This window comes from Trichosurus vulpecula, chromosome 3 (genome assembly GCF_011100635.1).
Source record: "Trichosurus vulpecula isolate mTriVul1 chromosome 3, mTriVul1.pri, whole genome shotgun sequence".
In the NCBI taxonomy this organism is placed as follows: Eukaryota; Metazoa; Chordata; class Mammalia; order Diprotodontia; family Phalangeridae; genus Trichosurus; species Trichosurus vulpecula.
Genome location: NC_050575.1, coordinates 23103348 through 23127090, shown reverse-complemented (window position 1 = coordinate 23127090; position 23743 = coordinate 23103348). Strand labels below are relative to the sequence as shown.

The 23743-nt window shown below is 38.6% G+C and overlaps 1 protein-coding gene across 3 annotated transcripts in view; it reads left to right on the top strand.

Annotated features, from left to right (window-relative positions):
- Window positions 1-23743, top strand: part of LOC118843270 (DNA repair protein RAD50) — an 80902-nt gene that overhangs the window by 25181 nt on the left and 31978 nt on the right. For all 3 annotated transcript variants that reach the window (XM_036750822.1, XM_036750820.1, XM_036750821.1), the window contains exons 11-18: window positions 2024-2206; window positions 2593-2750; window positions 6696-6871; window positions 7294-7531; window positions 13853-14042; window positions 16329-16455; window positions 22493-22686; window positions 23613-23723. In XM_036750822.1, coding sequence (XP_036606717.1) covers window positions 2024-2206; window positions 2593-2750; window positions 6696-6871; window positions 7294-7531; window positions 13853-14042; window positions 16329-16455; window positions 22493-22686; window positions 23613-23723 — 1377 coding nt within the window. The remainder of the gene's footprint in view (window positions 1-2023; window positions 2207-2592; window positions 2751-6695; window positions 6872-7293; window positions 7532-13852; window positions 14043-16328; window positions 16456-22492; window positions 22687-23612; window positions 23724-23743) is intronic.

The following is a 23743-nucleotide window of genomic DNA, read 5'->3' as shown; positions in this document are numbered from 1 at the left end:
CATGTTAGCAGGTGGTGGGAAGGAGATGAGAAAGCTTTTTTTCAGCAGGTAGTGCTTCAGTTGATCTTGAAAGAAAAAGAGGGACTCTGTGCAGTAGAGGTGAGGAGAGAGTGAATTCTAGGCATGGGGCATGGCCATTGCAAAGGCCTGGAGACTGGAGGTAGAGTGTTGGCTGTGTGCTGGAAGAAAGCCAGTTTGCCTGGATCAGTGAGCACAGACATGGGAGTAATATTCAGTGAGAGTTTAAATAGGTTAAAGCCAACCTGTGAAGGATTTAAAATCTAAACAAAAGAGCTGATAGTTGATCCTGGAGGCAATAGGGAGCACCTGGAATTGATTGAGTAAGGGAGTTTCATAGTCAGGTCTGTGCTTAAAGAAAATTCCTTTGGCTGCATTTTATAGGAGAAACTCAAGCGATTAGAGACTTGTAATGAGGAGACCAATTAGGAAACATTTCTTGTGCTAATCTAGGTGAGAGGTAATAAGGGCCTGAACTAAGGTGGTGGCTGTGTGAGTAGAGAGAAGGAAAGAAATAAAAGATGTTGTGGAGATGTGACTACCAATTAGAAATGGGGTGAAGGCAAATAATGAATTGAAGATAATGCTGAGATTACAAACCTGGAAGACTGGAAGACTGGGGATGTCTTCAACAGAAATAGTGAGGTTTAGGGGGCAGATAGGTGGTGCAGTGAGTAGAGCACTGGCCCTGGAGTCAGGAGGACTTGAGTTCAAATTCGGCCTCAGACACTTGACACACTAGCTGTGTGACCTTGGGCAAGGCACTTAACCCCAATTGCCCTGCCTTCCCCCCTCCAAAAAAAAAAAGAAATAGTGAAGTTTGGAAAAGGAGAAGATTTAGGGGAAAGATGAAAAATTCTGTTTTGGACATGTTGAATTTGAGATGTTTCTGGGACATCCAGTTCAAAATGTCCAATAGGTAATTTGTGATGTGGGACTGAAGCTCAGAGGAGAAACTGGGACTAGATATCTAGATCTCTTAGTCATCTGCATGGAGTTGATAGTTAACCTTGGGAACTGATGGGGTTACTGAGAGAGAGACTTGTAAAGAGAAGAAAAGAGGGTCTTGTACAAGACCTTGGTGTACACCCACCATTAGGGGATGTAGTATGGATAATGAGCTGGCAAAAGTGACAGAAAAGCTCTCACGCAGGTAAGAAGAAAACCAGGAGGGGTGGTGTTGTGAGAATCCAGAGAAGAGATAGCATCCAGGAGGAAAGAGTAGTCAACAGCATCACCTGTGTCCAATTGTCTGAGAAAGATGAAGACTTAGAAAAGATCCAGTTTGGCAATTAAGAGACTGTTGGTCACTATGGAGAGAGGAGTTTCAGTTCAGTGATGAGGTCTCAGAAGCCACATTGCAAAAGGTTGAGGAGTGAGTAGGAAGAAAAGGAAATGAGGGAGGCAAGTATAGACAACTCTTTTCAAGGAGTTTGGCTAAGAAAGGGAAGAGAGATATAGGGTGATAGCTTGAGGGGATAGTGGCATCTAGTGAAGATTTTTAAATAATCTTGGCATGTTTTAAGGATTAGTGAAAAACCCAGTAGTTAGAGGATGAAAACTTGAGATGACTGCTGATGCAACGTGCTGTAGAGGACAGGAGAGAGTGGTATCAAGGACACAGGAGAGGGGCCGGCCTTGTCCCTCTTTGTCAGAACCTGGTGAAAAGAGGGCAGGATGAGATGATGTCAAGAATATTCTTTTTTTCCCACTCCTTTTGGATCTGTTGGTTTGTTTTTCTTAGTAGTTGTCTTTCTGGTGGGAATATTCTTCATGAAATTGTCACCGAAATACAAACAGCACATTCGTTACGTGTGGTTTGGCCAATTGCTCACATACCATGAGTCCACAGGAAAGTCTCCTTAATTGGCATGGAGTGTGTTTTTGGTCACCCATGGATGTTTCTTCCCCTTGTTTGATGCTCAGTAGCTTTCTAATGGACTTTCCAACTTCTTGTTATTCGTCACTGCTCAGAAGGTAAATTTGTGCTGCTTTTTTTCCTTAGGAACTTGAACTTGGCAAGGCAGAGGAGAGCAGTAACATAGCAGCACTGAAAGAAGAAGTACCAGCACTGCTCCGGGAGAAAGGAGACCTGGACAGAAGCCTTCGTAAATTAGACCAGGAGATGGAACAATTAAACCTCCACACCATGACGAGAACCCAAATGGAAATGTTGACCAGAGACAAAGTATTGCATCTTAATTCTAGTGGTATTAATGTAGTATTGAAATTTTGGTTTGGCATTAGTAACTGATGAGGCACTGTATTGTGGTGGATAGAGAGATGGCATCAAAACCAGGAATACCTGGGTTCATGTTCCACTTCAAAACAGAACTACTGCCTCAAGGTGCTATGGGCAATTCTTGGGAGACTCTAAGCTGCAGAGAAGATGCTGGCCTATATTGGTAGCTGGAGTTTCTTCAGTTGGGAGGCCCCTCTACCAGTGAAATCTCAGGTCCAATCCAATTAGTAACTGAGATAATGATATTTCTTTTGGTATCATAATTGGCATATCAAAACTGTCAGATGCATTTCCATTAAAAAAAATAATAGTCTTAAATTTTTTTTCCATAGGCTGACAAAGATGAACAAATAAGAAAAATAAAATCAAGACACAATGATGAATTAACTTCATTGTTAGGCTATTTTCCCAACAAAAAGCAACTTGAAGACTGGCTTCATAGTAAATCTAAAGAAATTAATCAGACAAGGGACAGACTTGCCAAATTTAAGTAAGTTGTTATTCTTGTAGGAGTCTTTTTTTTCATACTGATCGAGTTTTTAAAAATTGTTCCTAAAATTGGTTATTGTGGTAAAATGGTGTATTTTAATAGTTGGCATCATATAGCATCTTAATATTTGCCGAGTGCTTGAGGTACGTTATCTTGTTAACATCATCTTCATGACAGCTCTGTGAGGTAGGTACTTATCTACTTCAGAGATGAGGAATTGTTGAGTGTCTTGCCAAGGGTCAGCTAGCTAGTGTCTGTGGCAATATTTTGAACCTAAGTCTTCTTGACTCCTAGTCTGAAATCTCACTATGCCATGTTGACTCTTATCTTGACATATTCAATAGGACATTTTTGTGTTTTTCAAGTTGTATGTATTCATGTATTGAGAAGCAGGCAGTATAGTCCTTGAGGCTGTGACTCTGACACATAGTGGCTGTGTGACCCATGGCAAGTCCCTTAATCTCGCAGTGCTAGAGGCAAGTTTCTTAAGACTATATATCGCAAAAGGGGTGCCAACCTGCATTGATAGAAGGAGTTCCCTCACTTGCAAGTTATCTATACCAATGAAATCGTAGGTCTAGGTCTTATCCCTACATAGTAGTATATCTTTATAAATGAATATATGGAGTTGCATAGGCAAATAGTGATGATTTGTTCTATTTTCCCTATGAAATCTTGTATAGCTGTTTAAGAGACCAAGAAAATCAGATTCGTAATATTTTCGTTATTAGTTTTTATGATCCTAATAAGGGGTACTTTTAATAAATCCTGTATATTATGGTGTGTATGGGTGACCAATCCCTCATAAATGAGGTTTTTTGTTTGTTTTTGGTAAATTAAGAAAACATTGTTATGATAGGCTATTTTTTTTATTATATCTAACCTGAGGCCTCCAACAGTCCTAAATAGATATCAGGGGCCCCAAGAACTCTTAAGGATCTCATACCCTTTCAAATCTCCATGTTCCGAGGATATAGAACTTCTTCCCTCCCTGCTGCCTTCTTCATACTTTGAGAATTCCACCTCTGGGTCGGGAAAACAAAATTATTTCCCTAGGGGAACCAGGCTCCACCATTCTCTTAGGCCTCTTTTAAAATTGAGGCAGCTGTTGCTGTGTCTGAATTGGAGAGTCCTGAACTGCCCTGGGCTAGACACTTTCTTGTTTCAGCTTCTTGACTCCTCTCATCCTAACTTGGCTTGCTGATTAAACCTTCACTAGAGCTATCATTCTGTATCTTGAGCAAATTCCAGGTCATCATCATAGAAAAAGGCTGTTTACACTTGTTGGTCTCCTATCTCTCACTTCTCAACAGTTTGCAGTCTAGTTACCAGTCTTGTCACTTAACTGAAGCTGCAAGGTTAACAGTGACCTCTAATTGCCTGATTTGATGGTCTTTTCTCGGTCCTCATCTTTCTTGATCTTTGTAGCATCTGACACTGCTGACCATGCTTTCTTCCTAGATACTCTCCGATTTGACATGACACTCCCTTCTCCTGGTTCTCTTCCTACCTGGCTTCTTCTCACTCTTCTGAATCATCCACCCATGTCTCCTAAGTGTGCATATCACAAGGCCCTGTCCCTTATAGTGCTTTCTTACTATATTCTCTCCCTTGCTGACATTGTCTTCCATGGCTTTGATTATTATCTCTTTGTAGATGACTCACAGATCAATGTTCAGGTCCAGTCTTTCTCCTGAGATCTAGTCCCATGAGTTGCCTTTTGGGCATTTCGAACTGATTGTCCCACAGATATCTCAAACTCAGCATATCCAAAATAGAATTATCTTTACCCACAAACACAGCCCTATTAACAACAACTTCCCTGTTTTAATTGAGAGAACCATCATGATTCCAGTCTCCCAGGTTCACAGTCTTGGTATCTCCTTAGATTTCCTCATCCTACATATCCAGTCAGTTGTCAGCTCTTGATATTTATACCCTCAACATTTCTTGTATCGGGTGATTTCTACCTATCCACATAGCTGCTACCTCAATCCTTTGTTTCTCCTGGACTGTTGCAGTAGAGTGCTGTGCTAATCAGTCTCCCTGATTGAAATCTCACCCACTCTAGTTCATCCTCCACATAATCACCAGAGTGATTTTCCTTAAGTGCCAGTCTGACCGTGTCATCCCCAGTGGCTCCCTATTGCTTTTAGGATAAATTACATGCCCCTTTTTTGTTTTTTAAGGCCTTTCACAATCATTTTATATTACTCTGTGGCACACACACTATAGTCCAGCCAAACTGTCCTTCTTGTTCTTTATACATAGCATTCCATCTCTCATCTCTACGCCTTTGCACTGGTTATCCTCATATACCTGGAATGTACTCCCTCCTGAATCCTTCTTTCAAAGCTCAGCTAAAGGACTACCTTTTACATGAAGCCTTCCTTGATCCCTGTCCCCAAGCTGTGATATCCTCCCTCCTGAAACACCTTGTATTTATTTTGAATTTATTTTTTAAACTTATTTTTATTCTTAACTTGACCTCCCCCCAAGAAACCCCAAAACAAATAAAATGTGTCTATATATATATATATATATATACACACACACACACATACATACATACATACAACAGAAAAGAGAACAGAAAAAAACAGAAAAGATTTTACATGGAACTGCAGGTCTCTATTATATAAGTATTGATTTTCTTTATAAGTATATAATAAATTTAACCTGTGGCTTTTGAAGTTGTCTTGCATGTGTGTTCTTATTTCTAGTCTTTGTTTTGTTCTCTACTTTTTAAAAAAGGTATCTCCTCCCTTCCTCTCTTTTGGAACCGAAAAGAAAAAAGCCCTTGTAAAAAATAGGCATATTAAGCAAAACAAATTGCCACCTTGGCTGTGTCTGAAAAAGTGTGTCTTATTCTACATCTTGAGTCTGTCACCTCTCTGTTAAGAGGTAGCTTCATCATCAGTCCTCTGGATTCACAGTTGGTCCTTGCGTTGATCAGACTTCTCAAGTCTTTGAAAGCTGGTGTTTTAAACAATGATATTGTATAAATTGTTCTCTTCTGCTCACTTCAGTCTGTATTAGTTAATACAAGTCTTCCCAGGTTTCTCTGAAACCATCCATTTAATCATTTCTTATATTAATCCTCCTTTACACTCATATACCATAATTTATTTAGACATTTTCTCAATAGATGGATAACCCCTTAATTTTCACTTCTTTACTACTACAGAAAGAAATTTGTTTATACGTAGATGCTTTTTCTCCCGTGGTCTCTTTGTGCTAGGCCTCATAAGAGCTATAGATGGGTTATTTACTCTTTATATACTTATATATGACTATACTGTTCTTAGGAAGAGGGACCATTTCATTTTTGTCTTTGTTATCTCCAGCACCTAGCATGGTGCATGGCACAGAGTAGACCAGGGGTTAAACCTGGATGGGAAAAAAATTACATCTCTATTCTCACTAGCCTCTAACTGAAATTTAGCATTTCTTTCAGTTGCTTAAAAACACTATTCTGGGAAAGAGTGCATAATCTTCACCAGACTGCTGAATGGGGTCCGTGACACAAGAACCACAGTAGTAGACAGTAATGGCTTGTCAATTGACTGATATATTCGCTAGATCTGTTTGCTTTATTGCATGTACTAAATCTGTCCGTTGCTAACCCTACCGAGTACTTAGCAAGCTTTGTTGAAGCAATATTAATTGTATACCAGCTTTAGTCACTAACCTCCTTTTTAGTTATCATGCTTGGTAACACATTTTCACCTATCTTGTTCAGCCTCCACCCCATCAAGGAGTGTTCCCTTAGTTATTTTTATATTCTCTTAGCTGTCATCATATTTTCTTTGATATATGTATATATACTTTTGTGGAAAGGGAATTATTTTGATTCAGTTTTTAGCCATATATATTACTCTGTTTCCCTTCCACGTGTTTTAAGAGCACAGTTTGTGTTTTAAAAGCAGGCCATTTCTATTTCAGTAAAGAACTAGCTTCAGCGGAACAAAATAAAAATCACATCAACAATGAACTCAAGCAGAAGGAAGAGCAGCTGGCCAAATATGAAGACAAACTGTTTGATGTCTGTGGGAGTCAAGATTTTGAAAGTGATTTAGACAAACTAATGGATGAAATTGAAAAATCTTCTAAAAAACGAGGTAAAATTTATCATTTTTTTGACCATTTAAAAATGTGCTTAGAGTTCCCTTTATCATACTTCTTCCTTAAATCAAAAAAGTAATTTATACAAATGATCATTAGGAATCTTTCACAAAAGAAGATTTAAGGGGGAAGGGAAAGGAATAAGTGTGTATATAGTGCCCATGTGTGCTAGGGCCTGTGCTAAATGCTTTACAAACATTTCATTTGATCTTCAAAACTACTACATGAGGTAAGTGCAGCTATTATCATCCGTATCAGGCAGCTGAGGCTTTTTAATAGCGTGTTCATTCGAGGAATTATAAACAGTCATACTCATTTTAGAAAAGAGGACAACTTTGATATCTCCTCTTCAGATACATGAAATCTAGCTTATAAAACACCAAATTTAGAAAATTTTATTTTCCTTTCTTAAAAACAGCAATGCTTGCTGGAGCCACAGCAGTTTACTCCCAGTTTATTACTCAGCTAACTGATGAAAACCAGTCATGTTGCCCCGTATGTCAAAGAGTCTTTCAGACAGAGGCTGAACTACAAGATGTGATAAGTGATTTGCAATCCAAGCTACGCCTTGCTCCAGACAAACTCAAGTCAACAGAATCTGAGCTGAAGAGAAGAGAAAAAAGGCGTGATGAAATGATGGGGCTGAAACCAATAAGGTAAAAAAAAAACCCCAAACCGAACGTTTTTCTTATAGTAGCACTGTAAGTATCAAAATTCACCCATTCAAACCAAGTGTTTGTTAGCTAGTCCTTTCTAAAATAAAGTTGAGGTGAAATATTAAATTATCATTCCTTTTTTGTGTGTGTGTCTGGAATAAAGTATTAGGCATCCTAGTGAATGCAACAGGCTGGCATTCATTGCCTCATGCTGTTATTTTTATTGCTAATACCCATCTTAGTGGAAAGTTCTTAAAGTAGTCATGAAACAGATCAACTTTTATGCTGAATTCTTCACAGTTGCTTCTAGGTGATATATTTTTGCAAAACAAAAGTCAGGTTAACAAGCTTTTTATTAAGAGCTTACTATGACCGAGTAGCAGGAAGAAATGCAGCAAGGTTCCCTTCCTGTCTCCCCCCATAGACTCTACCCCACCACAAAGCAAAATAAAACAAAAAGCTCCAGACATATCTAGAAAATGCACCAGACCACATTACAATGGGGAAGTCCATGAGAAGAGTCACAAGGAGCATGGGGCGACAGACAGACAGATTTATCAGGACAGGGTCTGTCAACAAACATGCTATAGTCACTTAGCTGAGACCATTCCAACACCCCAGGACTGAAAGAAGACTGAGGCTGAGTTCAAGAGCAACAAATGGTCTCAGACCTGTACTGCAGCACCTCTACCTTGTACAGGGAGTGGGAACAGGTACAAACTGGCAGTTTTGTCACTCACTGCCCACTTCTAGGTCACAGATTTGGGGTAGACTGAGGAAGGGACTGGACATGGGTGGTGCTAGGCTGTGTATTGAATGAGGAACAAATTCAGAAACAAACAGCAGCCATGTGGCTCTGAAATCAAAAACAAAATGGGACCTCAAAACTAGCCTCTAACCCGATTTGAAGCCTGCAGTGGAATAACCACGATAGAAATTCCAGAGCAAATGGAACCCTGCAGTTCTGTCACTCTGAACTAGCACATCTTCCCAGCTGGCCGATAGTGGCTAAGTCCAGCAGCAGTCTACTGGAACTTCCGACTTGAGACAAAACCCACATGAGTGTTATTCAGACCCAAATCCAGGTCAGGAACTTGCAGAGCTCAGACCAGCAGAATAGTGATCATACTTGCCCTGCATCAGACCAGGAAAAGCTTACAGAAAGGACACAGAAAGCTTACAGGTCCCCAGCCTGGGCTGTCCCTGAGATATTGGAATAACACAGCATGTACCCCAGTATACAATTCTGTACCCAAAGAAAGTATTAGCAAAACCAGCCCAGACATTCCATCCAGAAGCACATAAAACCTGGCCCTAATATAAAGACCAAAGTCAGAAAGTAGGTCATAAGAATGAGCAAACAAAAAAAGGAACCCACTATAAAAAGCTCTTAGCATGACAGATAAGAACACAAATGCAGGAAAAGAGAGTGACTTTGGAACATTTGCCAGCAAAAACCTCAAAGAAGAACACAATTTTGGCACAAATTTAGCTAAAATTTCTGGAAGAGTTGAAGCTAGAATTTGGGTTTTTTAAGAGCTAAAAATGATTTTAAAAACCAAATGAGAATGGAGGAGAGGGAAAAATGGAAAAGAAATAAGAGCACAAAGAATTGGAAAGAGAATTAGGAGTTTGGCACAAGAGTAAGAAAACTTTGCCTAAGCAATAAGCGCCCTGAAAATTAGAATGAAACAAATAAAAGCCACTGACTTCCTGAAACAACAAGAAATAGTAAGACAAAGTAAAGACTGAAAAATGGAAGAAAATTTAAAGTCTCTTATCAAAATCAAATGACCTAGAAAACCTATCAAGGAGAGAGAATTTAAGAATCTTTGGATTACATAAAAGCTATGACCGACAAAAAGATTCTAGGCATCTTATTTCAAGAAATCATAAAAAAACACTAACCAAATCTCTTAGAACCAGAGAACAAACTGGAATTATAATTCTCTGATCACCTCTTGAAAGAAGTCCCAAAATGTAAACTCCCATCATAGCCTAATTCCAGACCTTTCAGGCCAAAGTGGCCAGAAAGAAAGAACTCAAGTGACCAGAAGAGACAGTCAGGATCATAGTCACCACTATAAAGGAGTAGAGAGCTTAGAATATAACACTTCAAAAAGCAAAGGATATAGACTTACAACCAAGAATAATTTATGTAGCAAAACTGAAAGTCTTCAGAGGAAAAAAAAATGGATCTTTAATGAAATAGAGAACTTGTCAGCAGCCTGTTGGAAAGACCAGAGCTGCACAGAAACTTTGAAATTCAAACTCAGGAGTCAAGAGAAACAAAAAGTTAAGCATGAGTGAATAATGATAATGGAACTAAACAAGAATAAAATGCTTACATTCACATATGGGGAGATAATATATTTATCCTTCTGAATCCTGTTAGCCTTAAGAGTCTAATTAGATTGGGAGAGACTGAGAGTGGTTCTCACATGTCTTGATGATCTTAAAAGAAGAATAGAAAGGGGAAATTATCTCACACAATTGGGTGCTCCTCTATAGGTGGAAGGAGTTGGAGGAGTGGCTAGCACTTGAACTTAACTCTCACCTGAACTAGTCAAAGGAGGAAAGAATACACATACATTCACACACACTCGCGCGCAGACACACAAAAGTTGAGTAGAGAAACATGAAACAAGAGACCCTAGGAAACCATGGGAATTAGAGGGAGGGTAGATTAAGAGAGGGAGGAGTCCTAAACAAAATAAATTCTTTAATAAGGAGGTACAAATATATTTAAAGCTTTTTTTGTGGTGACAAGGAATTGGATTCTGAAGGCAATACCCATCAATTGGAGAATTCCTGAACAAAGTATGGTATATAAATATCACCTAAATAAGGTTGTGCTATAAGAAATACTAAAAGACATAGTTTTTGAGAAACTTGGGAAATTTTTATGAACTGATGCAGAGTAAAGTGAACAGAACCAGGAGGACAATTTAATTAAAGTCAAGCAACTTTGAAAGGTTTAGGAACTCAGGTTAGTATGATGACCAGCCACAATTCCAGAGGGGGTAGAAAAGTAAGAAAATAGATTTTTGCGAATTTAAAAAATAATAATGCCAAAAAAATCAGTGGACCATTTAAAAAATGCATGGAAGAGAAAAGGAGTTTCAGAAAGAAGTAGACAAGTGGTATTGGTTTGGAATTAATTTATTATAAGTTGTAGGTAAAGGAGATTCAGTTTCATATACATAACCCTTTGATGTTGTTTTGTGTGTGTATGTGTGTTATGTATGTATATATACATAATGTCAGTATTCCATTTTGTCAGTATTTTTCGAGCTCACGATGACAAAAAAAAATTATTCTTTTACAAAAAGAAAAAAAAAACCCAAGGTTACTTTCTGCCAGGTACTGTTGTCCTTTGTTCTCGAAGAGGATCAAGTGATATTCTACCACAGGTTGGGCACAAATAGTCCATTTGGAGTGGCTTCTCTAACTTTGCACATCGTGTGTTTCTTTTGAACTATTTCAATTCTGCTTTGCTCATAGAGCACAGCCCCTTCTCTGATGAGGGCATGCCATGCTGGGTTGTCCTGTCCAAGTGTCTCCCATGTCACACAATTCCAAAGTTCTTGAGAGAGACCTTGAGAGTGTCCTTGTATCTCTTCTTTTGACCCCCATGTGAATGCTTGCCCTGTGAGTTCTCCATAAAATAAGTCTTTTAGGCAAGCATACGTTTGGTATACTAAGCACTGAAAGATTTAGGGGTTTGGGTAGACTTGCAATAAATCAGCAATCATATTTGGGTGGCAACCAAGAAAAAGCTAATGTGATCTTGAGTTTCATTAAGATAGCAATGGCTTCCAAGAATAAGGCATCTCTGTGTATTTAGCCTTGGGTCAAATTACATCTGGAGTATCATATAGTTCAGTTCTGGGTCCCAAAGTTTTGCCCACAAGAGGACAATCACTATGGTGAAAGGACTACAGTCCTTGACATTTGAGAATTGCCCAGGGATGCTTAATTTGGAGAAGAGTCCAGAGGAGAGGGTTTAAATGGCTTTAAGTATTTGAAGAGCTTTTATGTAAAAGGAGGATCACTTAACTCCATTTATCCCCAGAGGAATCAGGATCAGGAACCAGGGGAAAAGTTTCAAAAGCTATCTATTGTGGAATGGGCTGCCTTTGAAGATAGTGGGCTAGTCTTCTGGCACAGACTAGATAGTTATCTTGCCTTGGCTGGTTGGGTATGTTGTAGTAGAGGTTACTGTTCAAATGTGGATTGAACTAGATGGCTGCTGAGGCTTTTTTCTAGCTCTGTGATTATAATACCTGTAGTATCTACCTTACAGGGTGTTGTGAAGTTCAAATGAGTGTGTGTGTGTGTGTGTGTGTGTGTATAACAGCAAATTTCAAATCAGTATATTATAATAAGAAAGGACATTTATAAAGTGTTTTACATATAGTTTCCCATTTCAGTGTCAACAATTCTGAGAGATAAGTGCAACAGATAAAATGACTCCCATGTTACAGATATGGAACCTGAGGCTGGGAGAGGTTACTTGGTTTGTCTAGGTCACACACCTTTCAAACCAAGTCTTTCTGACAAGTCCTGTGCCCTTTTTATTATGTCATGCCTCTTTTTAACTGTAAAGTTTTCTACTTGGGTTCAAAAACTCAACTTCATGAGGATGAGTTTGGAGAGTAGTAGCTAGATAGCAGTCTATCTAAAAATGATCTGTGAGTTTTAGGGGACTGTTATTAAATTTAATAAACATTTATTAAACACCCATTATGGGTGAGGCACTGTGCTAAGTGCTGGAGACACAAATAAGAAAAGACAGTCCTTGCCCTCAGGCTTACAATTTAATGGAGGAAGACAGCATACAAAAAGAAGCTCAGAAACTGGGAGGTAGGGGAAAATATCTACCACGGGGGAGCTGGACACTGAGGCATGGTGTTCCCTGGAGTTGAAGCCAAGCAGAGATGCCGATGGAAAATGGAGTTACTGGGAAACTTGTTAAGCCCTTTATAAAGGAAGGCTTTGGGAGAAGTTTAACGCTCTGCCCTCTAGCCCTCTAGTCAGAGAGGAGAGGTAACTGAGGGTTAGTTGAGAAGGTATTGATTACCAAAACTTAAGGTCAGTATGAAAGAGAGCTAACTCGACCTTAAGACTTCATTTAATGAGGCGGTGTCAAGGACTAGTGCTATGGTCAGACAACATCTAGGGTTTTATTTTCTGACTCCTATATTTTATGTTTATGTCAGTGTCCCCTGAAGGACATTTATAAGTAGAGGATGTCCAGAGGACAATGATGAGGATAGTAAAGGGCCTTGAGATCATGGCCATATTAGTATTGGTTGAAGGAAATGAGAATGTTTAGATTGAAGATGTGTTAGGAAGGACACCGTTTCAAGTATTTGAAGGGCTGTCATGTGGAAGAAGGCTTTAATTTATTCTTTTTGACCACAGGAGATAGGATTAGGAAAAATAATGAAGAAGCAAATTTAGTTGATATATGTGTTTCAACTGGGTTCTCATCTCGATACCACAGAGCTATTTAGTGATACAGTGGAAGACCAGGGGAGGAGGATTGCTCAGGGCATCTGATTTGTTTCCTGCCTCTGATTATCATGGACAAGGAGTCGCCAGGCTTTGACTACTCAGACCCACACGGTAGAAGTTTCCTGCATAGATTCTATCATGGAAGATTGTAGATATAGAGGAGCATGTCTAGAGCAGAGATGGCTTGTTACAACAGCCTAAGTAAGCCCCCAAAATACGGATTATTGCAGTGTGCATGAGAGAGAGAGAGTAATCCCACTTTGTTTATTACACAAAAGAGTTTGACTTGGTTGAAATACAGCTTTTGGGGTACTTCTCTTACAATATATCTTCTATATATGGTTTCATTAGAAACCATTTACTTGAAAATAAATCTTATTAGGTTAACAGAAAAGGAGAACAGTACACACAGTGAGTACAACACTGAAAGAGCCAGATTCTGATTTACTGTAGTGATCCCTTGGTCCCAAAGATGATAAAACACCATGTCCCTCCTCTGTGTAGAAAGGTGGGAGACTCTACATGGAAAATGTCGCATGTATGGTTTGATGTGGTTGTTGTGTTTGATAGCTTTGCTTTACTGTTTCTCTTTTTCACAAGGAAGGGTTCAGTGAGAGGGGGAATTATGTTGGGAAATGGCTGTAAGTCAGGCATCAATGATAGCTTAAAATATATTTTAATATTAAAAACAAATGCTTTGCATATAGTACATAACTTAGTGAGTATATGTTGAATATAATTGTTGAACTGATTTTTTACTTAGAATTTTGTGTTTGTTGTGTTTTTTTTTTTTTTTTCAAGACAAAACATAATTGATTTGAAGGAAAGAGAAATACCAGAATTGAGGAATAAACTACAGAGTGTGAACAGGGACATAGAGCATCTAAAGGGTGAAATAGAAGAACAGGAGACTCTCTTAGGTACTATAATACCTGAAGAAGAAAGTGCTAAAGCATGCTTAACAGATGTTACTATCATGGAAAGGTTACAGGTATGTAGGCCATGATAACACTTCTGTAGAATTTTTTATAGTTTTATAGTTTCTGTAGTTTTCTTTCCTGGTCGTTGTTCCTCAGCATTCTCATCAAATCTCATAATCCATTAACTTGCAGGCTCATTGGTCCCTCAAGCTAACCTTTTGATTTGCTCTTACCAACTTTTTGTCTTGTTCTTCAGTTCTCTTATCCAATCCGTTGACCTCTTCCAGCAGCTGATTATAGATAAATTTTATTTGAGGAGGAGGTGGCCAGCATGGTGTGATTTTAAATGGAAACGCTGAAATACAGCTTGTTCTTGACTTTTTGCTAGGAAAGTCTGACATACAACTGTATAAAAATGTCTTGTTGCAGCCCTCTTCTTGAAATAGTCTTGCATGTAGCATGAGCTCAATAAGAGAGCTCGTAGTGCAATGTACTTGCTATTCATCCTCGTAGCCATAGCTTTATAGTCTCCACATGGTGTTAGGCATCTCTTTTAGGAAAGATGAAATGTTAAGGATGAAGAAATAGTATCTTCAAATTTAAAAGAATCTGCTAGAAAATAAGAGGATTATGATGCTTAGGCATTTGGCAAGTTAACCTAAAATTGAAGAGGAAAGCTGAGTGGTACATCAAAATCAGAATTAGAAAGCAGAACTTCATTGTTGTAGTCTTTGGTTTTGCACTGTATAGAAATGAAATTTCTTTCAATTTGTTAACAAATAAATATTAGTCAACTTCCTTTTCATTTCTGTATTATTCTTTGTATGTCATTTGCATTCCTAACTACATTTTTATTTGCTAACATTTTTATTGTTTCATTAACTTAATTTCCTAAAAATTAATTAAACTTGTAAACTAGGGGTCTATGAGTTATACCATCAGAGTATAAGCTGTGGTAGTTTTTACCAAACTGAAAGGCTTCGTGGAAAGTCTAGCAGCAGACTGACTGTGACAGTCATTCTAAAACCAGCCTATATCTCTCTACTTGTTTGTGGCTAAATTCCTTGAGAAAGTCATATACAGTTGGTGTTTCCACTTTTTCTTCTCTCACTCTCTTCAAAACTGATTCATTCTGACCTCATCATTCAACTGAAATTATTCTCGCCATGGTTTCCAGCAATGTCTTAATTACCAAATTTAATGACCTTTTCTCAATCCTCATCCTTTTTGACCTCTTAGCAGCATTTAACACAGTCGTTCACCATCTACTCTGTCCTCCCTAGGTTTTTATGACATTCTTTATTCCTGGTTTTTCTTCTAACTGCCTCTTCCTTCTCAGTCTTCTTTGCTAGATCTTCATCCAGGTCATGGCCATGTGGGTATCCCCCAAGGGTCTGTCTTGGGTCCTCTTCTCCCTCTGTACCATCTTGCTGGCAATTTTACCAGTTCCCATGAGTGCAGCCTCTATGGGGATGATTTTAAGATCTCTATATCTAGGCCCAGTCTCTCTCCCGAGCTCCAATCTCACGTCACTAGTTTCGTTTTGGACAGCTTGAGCCCAATATCCTGTAGACATCTCAAACTCGCATATCCAGACACATTATCTTTTTCCTCATTCACCCGCCCTTCCTAATTCCTTTATCCTCCCAATCACCTGGTCTTGAAATCTGAGTGTTATCCTAGGTTCCTTATTCTCTATCAACATCCATATCCAGTCTTGTCAAGTCTTGTCATTTCTACCTTCACAGCATCTCTTATATATGGCCCTTTCTCTGCTCACACAGCCTCTGCCACCCTGATATAGGCCCTCATCCCCTCCTAGCTGGACTATTGCAGAAGCCTGCTGGTGGCTCTCCCTCAAGTGTCTCCTTACTCTGTCCATTTTCAGCTCGATTTTGAGATTTTCCTACAATGGAAGTCTGACCATGTTTCCTCATCCCCTGGGTCTCCCCTCCAGTGACTCCCTATAAAATACTCTTCTTGGCTTATACAACCTGGCCCCTTCCTATTTTTCTAGTCTTCTCACTCTTTACTTCCCTCTGCCATCCAACTTCACTGGTCTTCTTGCTAGTCTTTGCACATGACACCCTGTCTCCTGGTTCCATCCCTTTTCACTGCCTGTCCCCCATGCTTGAAATGCTCTTCTTCCTGCCTCTGAGCTGCTTGGCTTTCTTCAAGATTCAGTTTAAATCCCACCTTCTACTAGAGGCATTTCTCAGTGCCACCCCACGTCTAGTATCTACACTTAGCATGATACCTGTTCTGTTGTACCTATTCACTTTGAAGATTTTGAATAACAGAATGCATTCACTGTATTGTGCAAAAAAATTTAATGAAATAGTTTTATTATTTTTAAGATGGAGCTTAGAGATGTTGAACGAAAAATTGCACAACAAGCCGCTAAGCTACAAGGCGTAGATTTGGATCGAACTGTTCAACAAGTAAATCAAGAAAAGCAAGAAAAACAACATAGACTGGACACAGGTAAGACAGAAAATTCAATATTCCCAAAATGATGACTTTTATTATATAAAACACCTCTTTTACCCATTTTTCCTTGTTGTCCCAACAGAAATTTCTACTACCTGATTTTCTTCAGATTGATAATGGTTTATCAACTTAAATAGCCATTCAGTTAAACAAGTATTTATCCCCTGCACTGTCTTGAGGTTGTATGGGACACCAATATGAAAAATAATATCAGATTCTACCTTATGTCACCCAAATGAATGATAAAAAGATATCTGGGCAAAGGAATGGGTGTCTAGAAAAAATTACTTTATTAAATTTAATTAAATTAATTTATTTTTATTTATTAATTTATTTAATTAAATTACATATACTTTGTTGTAATTATTTTTATTTGTATATTATTTTATATTGTAATTATAATAATACCTTATTATATATCTTTCATATATATGCATACATATTTATATAGACAGATTGGTATGAATGTATCTACATGAGAAGTAAGCTATTATTTTCAGCTGAAGCTGTCAAATCTTCAAAGAGGATGTGGTACCCAAGTTGAATTTTGAAGGAAGAATAGGATTTTAATGGGTGAAGATAAGGAAATAATATGTTCTAAGGATGTGGGATGGTCTGTGCAAATTTATGGAAAAAGGAGGAAAGCAGAACAGCTGGTAATCCTGTTTGGCCAGAATGTAGAATACCTATGAAGGGGAATGGAGTAAAATACAGATATACATTGGAGATACTGTAGATTTAGTTCTAGACCACTGCAATAAAGTGCATATCACAATAAAGCAAATCACAAATTTTTTGGTTTCCCAGTACATTTAAAAAGTTGCGTTTACACCATACTGTAGTCTTTTAAGTGTGCAATAGTCTTTTGTCTAAAAAATATATATACCTTAATTAAAAATACTTCATTTTTAAAAAGTGCTAACAACATCTGAACCTTCAGTGAGTTGTAATCTTTGATGTAGAAGAAGGTCTTGCTTCAGTGCTGATAGATACTGACTGATCAGGGTGGTGGTTGCTAAAGGTTGGGGTGGCTGTGGCAGTTCCTTAAAATAATACAATGACATTTACTACATTGATTGACTCTTGAACATTTTTCTTTTCTTTTTTATTTTATTTTATTTAAATTTATTTATTTAACATATTTGGTTTTCAGCATTGATTTTCACAAAATTTTGAATTACAAATTTTCTCCCAATTTCCACCCTCCCCCCCACTCCAACATGGCATATACTCTGGTTGCCCCGTTCCCCAGTAAGCCCTCCCCTCTATCACCCCCCTCCCCTCTCATCCCCTTTCCCCCTCCCCTCTTGTAGGGCAAGATAAATTTCTACGCCCCATTGCCTGTGCATCCCACTTTTCAGTTGCATGCAAAAACTTTTTTTTTTGTTTGTTTTTGAACATCAGCTTCTAAAACCCTGAGTCCCAAATTCTCTCTCTTCCTCCCCTCCCACCCACCCTCCCCAAGAAGTCGAGCACTTCAACCTAGGCCACGCATGCATCACTATGCACAACCCTTCCACAACACTCATGTTGTGAAAGGCCAACTACATTTTGCTCCTTCCCAACCCATCCCGCTTGAACATTTTTCACTTGAACACTTAGAGGCCATTGTAGGTTTATTAATTGGCCTAATTTCAGTCTCGTTGTCTCAGGGAATAGAGAGGCCAGAAGAGGGGGAGAGAGATGGGGAATGGCCAGTCAATGGAGCAGTCCGAACATATGCAACATTCATTAAGTTTGCCATCTCACTTGGGTGGGGTTTGTGGCACTCCAAAACAATTACAGTGGTAACATCAAAGATCATTGATCACAGATCACCATAACAGATATAATAATAATGACAAAGTTTGAAATATTGTGAGAATTACCAGAATGTGACAGAGACACAGTGTAAGCGTATGCTTTTCAAAAAATGGCTTGCTCAGTAAAAGGTTGACCTAAACCTTCAATTTGTAAAAAAAAAAAAATGCTGTATCTATGAAGCATAATAAATGAAGCGCAATGAAATAAGGTTTGCCTGTAATTCTAGCAGCTTAGAGCTGACATGTGGAGAGCCTTAATTGCCAGGCTAAGAAGTTCCTACTTCATAAAATGTATATAGGACATAAAAATATTAAATTAATAAGCAACTGCAGTTGTGCACAGCACACTGGGGGAGAGATGATGATGTCAGTTACTTGATCGTCTCCGACGTATTGAGGGGAGTGTTTACTACCATGGTGGAGATTGCAGCTCATCCATGCCCTCTCGTTCTAGATGACTCTTGCTCGTGTTCTCATAAATCTTCCATAAGTGGAATGCCCGGTGTTCTAGGTGTCTTCTTGCTCTCTTGACATCATACAGCTAGCAATATTCAGGTTGTCTGTCCCTCACTTCGGCTGCATGACAGGCTTTTGTTGTTGTTCAGTCGTTCAGTCACATTTGACTCTTCGTGACCCCATAGACCACAGCACACCGGGTCCTTTCATTCTTCATTGTCTGCCAAAGTTTATCCATGCTCATGTTCGTTGTGTCCATGATACTGTCCATCTCTTCCTCTGCTGTTCCCTTCTCCTTTTGCTTTCAGTCGACAAGTTTATCTTCCTTGTGTGTGTCTCAGCAGCTGGTCTCTAGGATATTTTATATATTCTGCCATTTTAAAAATTAAGTTTTTGTTGATGTTTTCTGTTTCTTGCATCATCATAGCTATCTTCCGTATCCTTCCTCCTCTCTTGCCCAGACAACCATCCCATATGACAAATAGCATGGTTTTTTTTTAAGGGGGGAAAATCAGCAAAATTGGTATGTTGAAAAAAGGCCAAAATCACATGTGGACTTCTCGCCTCCACAAAGGCATGGGTCAAGTCTGGTTCAGATTGCTTCATTTAAGTCAAACTTCATCTTTATAATTTTGTTACTTTGATTTTTAATTTTTTGGTGTGTGATTGTTCTTTCTGTTACTCTGTTGGAATTATTGTGCTCTGCTTACTTTACTCTGCATATATATATATATTCAATACATATATATATCCGTGTACATCTTTCGATGCTTCTCTATATTCATTACATACATAATTTCTTAGAGTATAGTAGAATCTCATTACATTCATTGATCAGAGCTTGTTTAGCCATTCCCCAGTCGATGGGCATCTACTTTGTTTCTAGTTCGTTGCTGTCACAAAAAACAATGCTGCTATAATTGGTGTTTATGGGAACTTTCTTTTCATTGATGGGTTCCTTAGGGTACGAGCCCAGTAATGAAATCTCTGGTTCAGATGGTATGGATATCGTAGTCACTTTATTTGTGTAATTCCACATTGTTTACCAAAATGGTTGTGCCATTTCACAGCTCCATCAACGGTGTGTTAGTGTGCCAGTCATTCCACAATCCCTGCAGCATTGACTGTGCTAATTTTTGCTATTTTGCCAATCTGCAGGATGTGAGGTCAAACCTCAGAGGTGTTTGGATTTGCATTTCGCTTATTATTAGTGATTTGGAGTATTCTTTCTTGTGAACACTTTGTAATTCTTTTGCGAACTGTTTATATCCTTTAACCACTTACCTTTTGGGACATGGCTATTAGTCATTACTCATATTTCTGTGATTATTTTGAATGGACTATCTTTTCTCAATCCTCAAAGAATTCTTCTTTGAATGAAATATCTTCGTGCTGGGTTTTATTGGTAATATACAGAAAGGCCAATGATTTTGTGGGTTTGTTTTGTATTTCTTACTCTAGAGTTAATCTTAACACATCTCCCATCTTTTCCAAATGTCTTCTAAATTATAACCTTTTTCTTCATAGTCCTGAGTCTGTGCCTTAAACAGTAATATCGAATGGCGATGGGAAGGGTAGAGGACTAGACAGGCCCATTGATCTTCATGCTTGTAGATTGAATGGCAAGGATAACTTTGGAAGGAGCTGTCTCTGTTCTTTAGTGATGAATGTTACTATGACTATCAGTGGATGACTTCTGGTTCTCTCGATCAGTGTGGACTCAGCTATCTTTTGAAGATAGCAGTTGCGACATCTTTAGTCATTGGACATGATGGTTGGAAGGAAGGAAGTACTCTTGAAATTAATAGGGAGGGTTGCGGGGAGATGGAGGTCTAAGGAAAACATAATGAGTTCTTTATCAGACACATTGCTTTCTGAATGCCTCCGGGGCATCTAATTTGAAGTGTCTAGTAGGCAGTTGGTGATGTGGTATTGGAGCTCATGAGAGAGAGTAGGGTTGGATAGATTTGTCTGGGAATCATTTGCATAGGGATGGCAATTGAACCCCTGATATCAGGCAATAACACTGAGCAAGATATTGTGGAGGGGAGAAGAAAAGAAGCTTCAAGGACAAAGCCTTGGGATACAATGCACAGTTGAAAAAATGACATAGATGACTAGCCAGCGAAGCAGCTGAGACAGAGTAGTGAGACAGGCTGGAGGAGAATGAAGAGGGAAGCCTTTCTTTATATCCCCAGCATGTGGCACAGTGCCTGGCACATAGCAGTGCTTAATGAATGTTTATCGACTGACTGACTATGTCACAAAAAACCAGAGAGAAGAAAGTAGCCATGAGGAGAGAGTGGTCAATACTGTCAGATGCTACAGAGATGTAGACTTTAAAAAAGCCATTCTAGTGAGAAATTAAGAGATCATGAATAACTTTTGAGAGAGCATTTTCCGGTGAACAATGTGGTTGGGTGCATGGGTTTGAGAAGTGAGTGAAAGAGAGGTAATATGGCAACAAAAGAAGACTGTTTTCTCTAGGAATGTAACTGTGAAAGGGAGGAAAAATAGAAGATGATAGCTTGAGGACAGGGTCTGGTTAAACAAGGGTGTTTTAAGTATGGGAAAGACCTGGATGTATTTGTAGGCAGCCGGAAATGAGCCAATTTATAGGGAGAGATTGGCTGTTAGAGAGAGACAGAGATTGTGGGGATATTCTGTCCAAGGGAAGGTGAGGGGAGGGGATTAAGGATTAATTAATTAATGGAAAGATTAGTTGTAAGGAGAAAGGTACACCTGCTCTCAGAGACAAGTAGTTCTCACTCGCCTTCATCCCCAGATTCAGTGACTTACGAAGTCTTTTTTTTCTTCTTTTTTTTTTGGTGAAGCAGTCGAGGTTAAGTGACTTGCACAGGGTCACACAGCTAGTAAGTGCCAAGTGTCTGAGGCTGGATTTAAACTCAGGTCCTGTGGACTCCAGGACCAGTGTTCTATCTACTGTACCACCTAGCTGTTCTGACTTACCAAGTCTTGTTTCGTCTACCCCCATATCAGTCCCCTCATATGATCACCACCCTAATTCAAATCCTCATTACTTCTCACCTGGATTATTTCAGTCATGGATGCAAAAGTGATATTCCGAGTCACAACTCTTCCCTGTCCTCTTTGGGGACCTTTAGGATCAAATGCAGACTCTTCTTTTTGGCTCTTAAAGCCCCTTACAACCTGACTCCAATTTCCAGTTTCCAGGCTTATTATATATGACTCCCTTTCACGTACTATAGAGTTGACGGACTGGGTTTCTTGATGTTCCTCATACATAACAACATTCCTTGGAAATGTATTCACTCCTCTCATGTGCACATGATGACTCTAACAATAATAATAGCTTACAATTACATGCCTACTATGTTCCAGGCACTTTACAAATATGATTTCATTTGATCTTCACCACAGACCTGTGAGGTAGGTGCTTTTATTATCCCCAGTTTACAGTTGAGGAAACTGAGGCAAGCAGAGGTTAATTGCATTGCCCAGGATCACTGGATTTGAACTCAGGTCTCCCTGACTCCAGTCCCATTGCTGCCCCACTATATCACCAAGCTATCCCTGATAAAATGTAAGTCCCTGAAGGATAGGAACTGTCTTACTGGAGATACCTTGCACATATTAACTGCTTAATAAATACTTTTAAATTGGTTAATTGATATATAGTCTGACAGGACTTTTTGCTGCAAATGAACTTCTAGAAGTTTTCCTTGATTTACAGTGGTAAATGTTGAGTGATACAATATTTTCATCTTTGATGGCGTGTGTTTTCATTGTAGTCTCCAGTAAAATTGAGCTGAATCGTAAGCTTATACAAGATCAGCAGGAACAAATCCAGCACCTAAAAAGCACAGTAAATGAACTGAAATCAGAGAAACTTCAGATATCTAGTAATCTGCAACGTCGACAGCAGCTGGAGGAACAGACTGTAGAATTGTCTACAGAAGTTCAGTCCTTACATCGAGAAATAAAAGTAAGAATATATAAATTGACAACCAACATATGTGAAAACAGTTTGGAAACTAACAAGGGATTATTATTATTTGAGTTTTCTCTGTTTTACCCTTTCAGTTATAACAAGATTAGTTAAGGGGAGACATGATAAATGTCTTCCAATATTTGAAGGCCTGTTATGTGGAAGAAGGTATAAGTGTATGTTGGCTTGAGAGGGCAGAAGTAGGATCGGTGCCTGTGAGTTAAGAGAGGCAAATTTCAGCTCAATATGAAGAGTCACTTCCTAACAATTAAATTGTTAAAAATGGAGTCAGTTCATTATCAGACAGTAAGATTCCCATTATTTCAGTAAAGGCTGGATGACTACCTGTCAGGAAAGGGAATTCCTACTTAGGTTGGATTAGACCAGGGGTCCTTAACTACTTTTATGTGTGAACCCCTTTGGCAGTCTAGTGAGGCCTATTGGGCCCCTTCTCAGAATGATGTTTTTAAATGTATAAAAAAGATACATAGAGTTACAAAGAAAACCACTTGCATTGCAATACAGTTATCAAAATATTTTATAAAGCAATATCATACAGCTTAGATTAAGAACCCTCAGACTAAGATTTCTTCCAACTCTTAAGGTTCTGGAATTGTGTTACAACTTGAGAGATGGAGTCATTTTAATTAAACTTTTAGATTTACTATCAGAGTTATTTGTTATGTTCATTAAGCCCTGATAAATGTATTACCGAATGTCTTTATAGTTCTATATATGTCGATTAACAAGAACAAGGTAGAAACATAAATAAAGGATACCACCTCACCCACAAACTGCTGTGCTTCTGAAATCTGTGTTAAAGTAGCCCTAAGAATCATCCTAGAGACATTTCATAGTAAAGATCATGGGATAATATGAAGCCATCCCTCCTTAGTGTATATGCATTTTTTTTTTTCTTTTAGGATTCAAAAGAGCAGCTGTGTCCTTTGGAAGCCACTCTGGGAAAATTGCAGCAAGAAAAAGAAGAATTAATTAACAAAAAGAACACAAGTAACAGTGCAGTACAGGAAAAAGTAAGACTTCACTTGTAAAA